Source organism: Sinocyclocheilus rhinocerous, unplaced genomic scaffold (genome assembly GCF_001515625.1).
Source record: "Sinocyclocheilus rhinocerous isolate Xijiao unplaced genomic scaffold, SAMN03320098_v1.1 scaffold565, whole genome shotgun sequence".
In the NCBI taxonomy this organism is placed as follows: domain Eukaryota; kingdom Metazoa; phylum Chordata; class Actinopteri; order Cypriniformes; family Cyprinidae; genus Sinocyclocheilus; species Sinocyclocheilus rhinocerous.
The window spans coordinates 26010-37033 of record NW_015646384.1 but is presented as its reverse complement, the minus strand read 5'-3'; the positions used below and the strand labels follow the sequence as shown (position 1 = coordinate 37033).

General features: G+C 35.2%; 1 protein-coding gene across 1 annotated transcript in view; it reads right to left on the bottom strand.

The window, feature by feature from the left end:
- Positions 1-11024, bottom strand: part of LOC107707738 (DNA (cytosine-5)-methyltransferase 3B-like) — a gene marked incomplete at its 5' end in the record, with an annotated part of 40092 nt that overhangs the window by 5196 nt on the left and 23872 nt on the right. Inside the window, 8 exons of the mRNA XM_016511826.1 lie at positions 364-454; positions 2161-2306; positions 4398-4482; positions 4580-4763; positions 6479-6591; positions 6909-6988; positions 8359-8403; positions 8778-8918. Of these exons, the coding sequence (XP_016367312.1) occupies positions 364-454; positions 2161-2306; positions 4398-4482; positions 4580-4763; positions 6479-6591; positions 6909-6988; positions 8359-8403; positions 8778-8918 (885 nt within the window). The remainder of the gene's footprint in view (positions 1-363; positions 455-2160; positions 2307-4397; positions 4483-4579; positions 4764-6478; positions 6592-6908; positions 6989-8358; positions 8404-8777; positions 8919-11024) is intronic.

Below are 11024 nucleotides of genomic sequence, written 5' to 3'. Positions count from 1 at the left end.
CACAGCACACCTTGCTTTTCAGACTGATGAGCTTTGTAAAAATCGACGCGTTTCAGAAAGGCGTGGCATAGAGGAGCAACAATAATGTACAGTATGTGGAAAATAATGTGTTTTTTGAACCTTAAACCACATAAACACATTTCATTACACCAAATACACAAAATAATGTTTTTTTTAGCAACATCATATGACCCCTTTAATAAAAAACACCCTGCCACAGAGCGGATTGTAAACACATCACCATAATAATTCATGTGTTATGAAACAGCATGTAATTATAACAAATTATAGAATCTACAAGGGGTTTGTGTAGGAGAATGAAAGATTCCCTTAATAAGATTCATAAGAGCTATAATGTCTTACCGTACAGGCCTTTCCTGGCAGGGTTGACAATCGAAAGGTCATTACAGGGACTTCCACCAATCACCAAGTCAAACGGCCCCCATTCAGCAATCTGAGCAACACAACAGCACCATTTAGTGTTAGCACAGCTGCACCACACATTCACCTCACCAAAATCCATTAGTTTGTTTCCAAATGTTTTATTACAGAGTGCAACAGTGACCACCCACTTTTTTAGCTGCCTGGAAGTATTTTTCCCATAAGGAATTTATTTTCCCACCTCACCAAAATCCATTAGTTTGTTTCCAAATGTTTTATTACAGAGTGCAACAGTGACCACCCACTTTTTTAGCTGCCTGGAAGTATTTTTGAGGACTATTGAAAATGACTATTGATGAGGACTATTGAAAAGTATTCATTAAAAAGTTACAAGCCATGAACCATCTACGAGATGAATCACAACATTACAAACCTTTGATTTGAAGCAAAAACGTATTTGAAAAAAGACAAAGGTACAAGACTGTATACTTAATGGCTTTCATGATGGAAAAAATTACAATCCCATAAAGCACTGCTAATGACATAATGACATAACTTCAGAGAAATGGTTTAAAGATCTTGATTATTTCTTTCTTTAATGGTTTATAAGTTATTAATAATCAATCCCCCTATGGAGAAAATGAATGGTATTTTAACTTTCAGAATGCAACTATTGCACTCTATTTTGAATTCCTACTTTTCTGAAAACATTTAAGGTTCCAACATGAAGTGCAAACTTTTCTGGTTGATACTGTTCCTTGAGTTGATAAGGAAACTCCCAGAACAGTAATTTGGTGTAATTATCAGTCACTGAGGTCAAAGGCGGCATTTAATTAGACTTTCCAGATGTTCTGCTGAAGGAAACCCATGCTTCAGACACCTGTGGGAATGGCCTGTGTACATCTTTACCCTTGGCACATCTGTGTGTGCCAGTGCGAGAGCGTGTCTGCAGCTGGACTCTTTTCAGGCCTTCTCATTCTTTCAGTGTTTCATAAATAACCCAACCCAGGGCCCCAAAACCCCCCTCCAATATATCCCTTCTCTCTTTTCTTCCACGACAAGAGTCCTTTCATGCGTCCCTCTCTGCACTCCCGCCCAATCCAGCTTGGCAACAACAATGGGTGAGTAAATGAGTGATTGAATGGGAGGGTGAGGCGGTGAATGGATGAGTTGAGGAGAGGGGATTTAGAAAGGGAGAAAGCGCTTTTGTGTTCCGTCACTAAGGCTTAAGACAACTTGCTGCTCCCTGTGTGTGTCTGAGCGTTTGAATGTGAGCTGGAGAGATAATGGAAGCCAAACAGAAACTTGGAGGTGTGACGACAAAGACCAGACTCAGGTGAGGCCATTAGCCTTATCAAGCGCTGTTGGGACAAGCAATGCACTACTAAACAAATAACTTTGGGCCAGGTGTGTGTGGCCTGTGAGGTGACAGCGCCAATCAGTCTCGCTCAGTCTTTTATCAAATGAAACAGATGAGGGAACAGAAAACTGAGGTCTGGGTCTTACTCGGTTAATATAAACCCTGATTATGTAAAAACAGCAGTAAAACTGACCTCACAGACCTGAACAATCATTAAATAGTCTTCAGTGAAAATATTAAATATAGAGTGGCACCGAAAAGGGTTTTGTTGAGTTTTTAGACAAAACAATAAAATAAGGAGCTCAAACTGCTGAAATATTTTAAAGACTCTAAATATTGCACAACACAACTTTACATTTAAATATCTATATCAGAGATGAATTGGTGGAGCAGCCAGAAACAGATAACTATTAACTCACATTTTTTCTGGTGATGTTGCGTACGTCGTGCACATACTGGATTTTTCCTTCATGCCGGACAACTCCCACTGAAATGGAGTCCTCACATACTTCTGATGCAATGTACACATCAACCTTAAAGCCCAAGTCTCTAAGCACTAGATAACCTAAATTAAGATAAAAAAAGCATATTAAGAAAATCTGAGTGATTAGCATTCAAAATCACTAGTGCCATATATATATATATATATATATTCATATTAATATACAAACAACATAAAGACAGTATATTTTTCATATTTGTTTAGTGGCATCTTTTTTATGTCTAAATACGAGTATCACTAGGCGTGTTTCCATTACAGATTTGCGCAAAACTTTGGCGATATTTTTTAAATGTCGATAAAAAAGTATTGCGAAATGACGGCATTTCCATTAACCAATGTTATGCGACTAAACCGTAATTTTTTTCTTCTTGCGATAAGTCATGGCAACGGATTTTGGTGGGATTTTGACAGATTTTGGCTATATTTAATCGAAGGAGAGCCGCTTCAGAAACGTGCGTGGTGCAGCTCGTATAAACGCAAGCATTGACTAGAGTGGCCGAGATCAACTCCGGTGGCTGTGTCGGAGCCGTAATGCACCGCAGACGTGTGCATTGTAAATTGTCTAAGCATTAATGGCAGGGAAAGCCCTTATACTTGAGAGATGCCCTGTATGAAGTGTTTCTTGGAGGTTAGAGTACATTGAAGAATGATCATATGACATATGACATTTTTACATACGCCATGTCACCTGTAAATGCGAAAAAAAAAAAAAAAAAAAACGTTCCCATTGCAGTTTTGCGAAATATTCCTTTTTCGAATTGCCTGAAAAACCACCTCATGCGAGCATAAAAACGTTTTTGCGATAAATGGGAGTTTTTGCGAAATTGACGCGTTTCCATTAGGCGTATTTTCAATTCGCAATTTCAATTTGTGCAATTTGAAGGGTAATGGAAACGCAGCTACTGATACCAGTACTGATGTCTCTATGAAACTGACCATTGATTATAGCCAATCAACATTACAGTATAAATGAGAGCTATCAATTTTAACATTTATTAGACTTTAAAAAATATCTTTTAATTTAACTTAAAACAACCTTCATAAAAACCCATTATAATAAATGTCATATTTAGCTACCTGTGCCCTTCAGCAAGTAGGAAATATACAGAAATTGAATAAAGTAATCAAACACTAAATTCTAAATTAAATATAGATGAATCCTTAAAACTATAAAAGTTTGATTTCATTTTTTCTTTTGTTATTTGATTAACAGACATCACAGCAGCTGGGTTATTAGGTTTTTGGCTGCTATTTCTTTAAGAGCTGCCGCTGCTAAACATGACACTGATCTGACACGCATCGTGTTTTCTCACAACCTTTTATATTTAATTGCGCTTTAATATGAAATTATATACAGCACGTCGGCGCATTTGTGTGTACAATTGAAGAGCACGTTACAAGCACAGTATGGCCTGACAACATCTCATCTAACCGAAGCTCCTCGTCATCATTACCGTTTTTCATTTTCTTTTGACTCGTGTCTGGCACTGAGGCAAATTGTAGTGAGCGTCTGAAAAGCCTCCTGTTTGATGCTGTTGTAAAGACATTCTGTGCGTCTAAATAAACGCAATTTCAATATGGGGTGCTGTGTGTACATTAATGAGGAAAAAAAATTAACTTAAATGATTTTAGCAAATGGCTGCAATATAACAAAGAGTGAAAAATTTAAGGGGGTCTGAATACTTTCCGTACCCACTGTATATATATATATATATATATAGTTAACTTTAATTAATTTCATTTTGTTTGTGTCATAATTTTATTTGTTACTAGATAAAATACCAATGGTGCAATGGGGTTCTGGGGCCCACTAGGGGGCCTCAGCAAACTTCCCTAAAGTTAATAACAAACTTGCCCTCAAAAATAATTTTAAATAACTTAAAACAAGCATTAAAATAAACAAAAATGCCTATAACAGGATGTTCATTATTTGAAATCACGCTCATTTTCTTTAAAGAAAAATAGTCTATTGAAGTATCATTTATAGACTTATTTATTTATTTATAGACTTAAAAGTCTTGTAATTTGAGAGAAACTCATTTTTATAAATTTTTCATTTCCTATATATATATATTACTGACATCTGTGAATCACTAATTTTGATAATTTACCCAGAAAAGGTGAATATAGAATCCAAAGAGATATCATATTAACCTGTGGCAATGCCATCAAACAGTGAAAGGACTCTGATTGAACGTCTCTGTTCTGCTGGGACCGCAGGGTAAATCTTTGGACTTTCCTGAAAGAAAATGAAAGTTAATATAATTTATAACTAAAAATCTACAGTTTTGCAAACAGAGTATTTCCCTCTGTATAAAGGTTAACGTGAGACTCACAAACTCCTGTCCATTGTCATTGACGAAGAACTCTTGTAGTTTCAGGCTCCAGTCGTGGCGTTTCTTTAACACGCCGTACTGCTGCAGAGGCTGACACATGTAGCAGCGCCATGGGTCCAGATCACGAGCGCTGTTGGCCGCTCCTGCTCCCACTAATATATCCAGACAGTCCACACAGAAACACCTGCGAGCAGAGACACTGATCAAAGACATCCTTTAAAAAGGCAAATGAAACGGATGGTGTTAAAGGTGAAGAGTACTTTTTAAAAATATTTTTTACTATTTGAGTTTGATGTGTAAGCCATTTGTAAGGTGTCACTATGGGGTGACACTATTAAAACAATGCATTTAGTTTGAGCTGCCTGACAAGAGTCTGAAAAGCCTAAGTTTCAAACAGGAAAAAAAAAGCTCTTAGCCAGCACTGTAGATCAACTGCAGAGAATAGTATCACTGCAGCAACCATATCACATAATTATTGTACAGTTCATCAACAACCAACAAACATTTCCTATGGGTGACAAAAATGATGGGGAGCAGAAAAATCTTTTTGAAAGGATGAAAGTGTGCATTTTATGAATTTAAGGTGGAGTACATGTGCACAAAAAGCGCAAAAATACAGTACAAAGTCTAGCACCTGAACCGTCAGGATTATGTTTAGTTTTATGTTTATGTTTATTTTAGTTTTGTGCTTTTGTTCATCTGTCCGTCTCTCGTTTATACTTTCGATTTAGCATTCGTCTTTATTATAATTCGATTATGAATAAATACTGTATAAAGCAATGATAATGTTTTCATTGCTTTCATGTTCTTATTTTTATATGTAATTCTATATAGAAGTTTTAAGATTAATTCTGTATTGTCAATTCATTGGAACTCAACTTAAATGTTTAAAAAAAATAAAATAATACAGAGTACAACTGTCAAATAAACAAATTAATTTACCATTAAATATAAAAAATACTGTGTTAAAAAATTTAATTAATAAGTCAATTAAAACTAATACAAGTTAATCATGCTTCTTGAGCCCATAAATTTCATAAAGATTTTTCAACCATTTGCGCAATTTAAGTTTGAAATATCTCAGCAAGAACATTTAAAATGTTACAAAAGATTTTTTTTTAAATAAATGTTGTTATTTTAAACTTTCTTTTCATGAGAGCTGCTGAAAAATCATTTTTGCTGTCACAGGAACAAATTATGTTGTAAAATACATTACAATAGAAAAACAGTCATTTAAATTGTAATAATATTTCACAATTTTTAATCAAATAAATGCAGCCTTGATGAGCATTAGAAACTTCTTTCAAAAACATTACAAAATCCTACTGGGCCCAAACTTTTGAACAACAGTGTATGATTATTTTCAAATAATCAGCATACTATGTCATTAATATGATTAAAATGTTTCATTGATTGATAGCCCAAATAAAAGAGTAAATATATCACTGTACCTGCAACAGCATTAGGTTTGAAAAATGCAGTTAGAATAAAACTGCATTATTCTAACATGCAACAACTGCTTGAAATGTTATTATCAGTGCAACAAGTGTAATTGATTCATCAAAACTGGCAGCCTTCCACTGAAATAACTAAAGAGGGAAATTTGATAATGCTACTATTCTAAATTGCTGGAAAATTGGCAGATTGGCAGCATTTTGTGGCTAATGGTAAATAAATGACACACTTTGCCTTTAAAGAAAGCCAATATGTCAATGCTGAGGAAGAGAAGAAGACAAATATCTGAACGGCTCAGAGATTGCGGGGGGGTATGGTTGTTTGGGCGGTTATGGAAGTGAAGTGTGACGAAATGCCAAGACGCTAGTGAAATGAAATGCGAGATTGAATAAGAGATTGTGGGACAAGAACAAGTTTGTGAGAAGCGTGCATTCGGTTTCGTACCTGCAGCAGTTGGCGTTTCCACAGAGCAGCACCTCTCTGCCGCCACAGCACACGGTGCAGTACGACTGGTAGCCATCATCATCATACATGTAGGAGATTTCCAAATAAACATCCTGACACATGCACAAATAAAAACACGTGTAAATAACTTACATAGCTAAGTGTCCTACCAACCAGAATCCCGAAGCAGTGTATCGTGTTGCTGCAAACAGAGTGTAACAGGATAATGAAGCGATGATGGAAATGATCTATGGTGAAATCCATACATGCATGGCACTGTCCCCTTAAGGTAATCAATAGATACAATACTGGTGTCCAGGTGTAAGGATCGAGTGCTGTTGTTTGACACTTTTATGAGCAATCATGTCAGCACGTGTTGGAGAACCATGTTCCCAGACTCTCGAGTTGTGTTCTCGAGGTCAACTCTTACCTTGCATGTTAGGCAAAGGCCTCCTTCAAACAGCGGGTGAAAGGTCGCCACTCTCGTCTTTCCACAAGAGAGGCAGAACTCTGAAACAGGAGAAAATCAAGCATATTGACAGATGGCTGAGTCAAAATACAAGAGTAACTTGTTCTTGCAACTATCCATAAGAATGGGCTAAAAAATAATAAACCAATGAGAAGTGTTTTGCAAAAAAAATTAAATTAATTAATTAATTAATATCTTCTCTGCATTTCTTCTTTTCTCCAGCTTGCTTTCTGATCTAGTTGTCTAATAAAGCTGAAATCATATATTTCAAATATTGAAATTTTTTTGCTCCTCATTTGTAAGTTGCTTTGGATAAAAGCTTCTGTTCAATGCATAAAAGTATACTCTATGCCATCACTTTACAACAAAAGTATGTCTTTGAATATAGCTATGATCGAGTTACATAATAGCTGTATATTTTCCAGATATTAGTGCCAATTAAAACCCTGATACTTGTTTGTAAGGAAAATAGGAAAATAGGGACGCACCAATATTCTGGTTGATACAGGTCAGATGGTAATTATTTCATGTTTTGGATGGTAAGTGATAAGTAGCTGATTCTTAAAATTCTTATCTATTTTGTATAAATAAAAAAGACACTAAAAACTAAAACAAGTCATTTGAAATGCTGCAAATGTAGGCATAACAGCATTATAAATGTACAGTATGAAAAAAGGATATACATTTATTTTGACATCTGCTAAAAACATGCTATATTTAACAGTGATATTAAAAATCAGTGTAACTTTAATTGAGCATTAGATGAATGCAAAGGTAATCTGAATGTAAAATGTAAATGAAGAAATGAGCATGAAAAATGTTATATCCAATATTGACTGATATTGATTTAAAAAAAAAAAAACTAATTCCAAATAAATTCCGAATTCCTCTAATTCCAAAATAAATCTAAATATTTTTACTGGCAATATATATATATATATATATATAGCAATGAATACTTTCCGTACCCACTGTATATATATATATATATATAGCAAGCAAATATTTTTTGAAATATATGGAGGCTGAAATAACAGGAGAAGACAGAGGAGAACAGTAAAGAGAAGGGATCACCTGAGGCGCCAATGCAGTATGACGGAGCACTGTTGGGAGCCACGTTTTTGCATTCAGCCGCACTGCTTTTTTATTGTTTTTCTATGTAAACGTGCTAAATGGACACATTTGACCACTGTGTTTGCATCTTTTACAGCACCTCGCGCATGACGCGCAACTCAAAATAAATGTAGTCTAGCTCAAACGTATAAAAAACCTTTCTTAAGACCTTGCCGTTTTTCATTCCACTGCCCTATACCTCAAGTTTTTTTTTATGGCAAAGTTCTGTGTGAATGGCTCCTAATGTGTTTTTTATTGGGTGAAGGCAGTACCTGTAACAGGTAGCAACATTACACACCTTCTATACTTCTGTGATTCTTCAAAACTTCATGGACCATTTGTTCTGAAAAGCAGATGAATTGCCAGTCATGAGGAACACATTATGAGAGTTAAAGCTCAATGAAGTCCAATGCTACTCAATTGCACAAAAGTATATTGCAAATATATAAATCATTTAAAGGGCTAGTTCATTCAAAAATGAAAAAAATTGTCATCATTTACTCACCTCATGTCACTCCAAACCTATAACATTTTATTACCTACTCCTAGACTTTAAATGGATGGACAGAAATCTCTCTGGTTTCATTAAAAATATCTTCATTTGGGTTCTGAAGGTGAGTAAATTTTCATTTTTGGGTGAACTAATCCTTTAACATCACATTTGGTGTGCAGCAGTCACACATGAACATAAATAATAGCACATGTGTGAGCTCTAACCTCTGCTGTAGACGTCCTCAGTGCCAGGTTTGGCCTTACAGAGGCTGAGACGAGCTCTCTTGGCAGAGGGGGGGAACTCCGGAGAGCTGGAGTCCAGCAGCGCTGAGCTCTCTGAGGCCAGGGGAAAAACACAATACTCAGCTGGAAGAGACACAAGTAGACTTATATTACTCACTGTTACAATCAAACATGCTCACACATGAACTGTAAATAATGACATTTACATTTCATAGATCAGGCACTTAGATAATAAAGCAACTGTATTGTGAGAACTACTTCAGCAGCTGGCTAATCCCTATAGCATTACAACATAAAATAAATGTTATAAATAAATGAGAAAACATGTTAAAAAGTGATACTTTACTGGTCACAGTGACTTTTAAACTTTTATTTTCTAGAAGAAAAAAATAAGAAAATATATTTTGCATGAAGAAAACAAAGACCATTATGATTTATTGTATTGTGACATTAATTTTATGATGATTAAACGCCCATTTGTGTACTGTAATTTTAAAACGATTTATGTTGCTATATATATATATATATATATATATATATATAAGTGCTGTAAATTGATTAAAAAACCTTAACTAATCGCACATTTGTTCTGAAATTAATCGCGATTAATCCCACCTAGCAATAACGTTTTTAAATATACTTTTATATTGCAATCATTTTACATTCAATCTTCAAATTAATGTACAAACAACATGTTGCCGAATTTTAAGTCCAGCCCTATACCCGTCACTACACAACAAATAACAGCATGACCGGCATGCTGGTTACCTTTGCATTGAAGCAATAATGAAAAGTCGAAAACACCTGAAGACTCACCCCGTGTCTACACCAGATGCAACAAAATACAATAGAACCCATTATAATCAGTGATGCTGTCTACACTGGATGCGGTGCGGCACAGTACAACAAATCCCCGACAGTAAACTGATGCCTCGTTCTATTTATGACGAATATATATATATATATATATTCAATTATTTATTTTATATTATTAATATTAGTGCAAATTTACCTCATGGCAATGTTATGTCCAGACAGGTTCATTTAATTACTTTTTTAAACAATTACAGTAATGCAAATTTGTGGGGTAAATGTGACGCTGTGAAAATAAAGCCACATTACAAAAAAAATCTTAATAAGCTTCATTTTCTTTGACCAAAATATAATTTCTTATTTTTTTCCCTTTTGATTTTGTGGCAAATTATGAGCCTGACATCGAGAAACTATCCAAGAGAAATACAGCCATGAATAAGCAGACAGGCAGCTGTTAGACAAAGCACATCTGTAATCACTGTGGGAAAAAAGCCAGGGATCTATAAAGTTGTAAAGTAATTAGATATGCTATTTCCTCTTTCTGATTCCACTGTAAGACCACACCACCAGAGCCAAGCATTTCTGCTTGCTCAGCCGCAGAATCCAGTGATTATTTTCAGTGTCTTGATGCTAAACTGAAACATCTCTAAATAGCCTTAGGTTTTTTAAGTATCGACTATATGTAAACACTTACTCTTGGCACGGTTTTCAAAAAACGAAATAGTTGATAGATAAGTTTCAACCAGAAAGTTTTAGAAAGATACTTAAGGGCCTGACTTGTTTAAATGAGATGAAACACCCCCAAACCTTGCCAACAAATGTCTGCACCAGCTCAGCCTGTGAATATTGCCTCAAGTTAATATCATGTCAATAAGTAATAAAGTATGAAGTTATTTCTGAATGTTTCTGGGAGATATCAGAGCATTTCGAAGAAATTTAGTTCTCAGCTTCAAATTTCTAAGAAGCTAAATTAAACTAAATTTCTTCGAAATGCCCTGATATCTCCCAGAAACATTCAGAAATACACATAAATGCATATGTGAGTGTTTAGTTTTGGTTTCTGTGTGTTTGAATGCCAGCTGAATCACAGTTTGAAGCCATTGTGCAGTCCATCTTGAAGCGTTTGTTCTCCTAAAAACTCAAGGTATAGACATTTTAAATATGATGGACCAGCTTGAATGAATCCCAACAGAGGTCTATGATCAGACACACTGAGTTGGTGAGTGAGTGTGAGAGAGTAAGCTGCCAATACCTGACTGAACCCTAATGCCTGAGGCAATACCACAAAGACTTGACAGCCATAGAGTTCCACAGAATTTAGACACCCTTTCTTCACAAGGTTCCACACATTCTGTGCAATTTCCTGTTTGTTTAATAATTATTTTGCTGTTTTATTTATTTTAATCAAATTATATA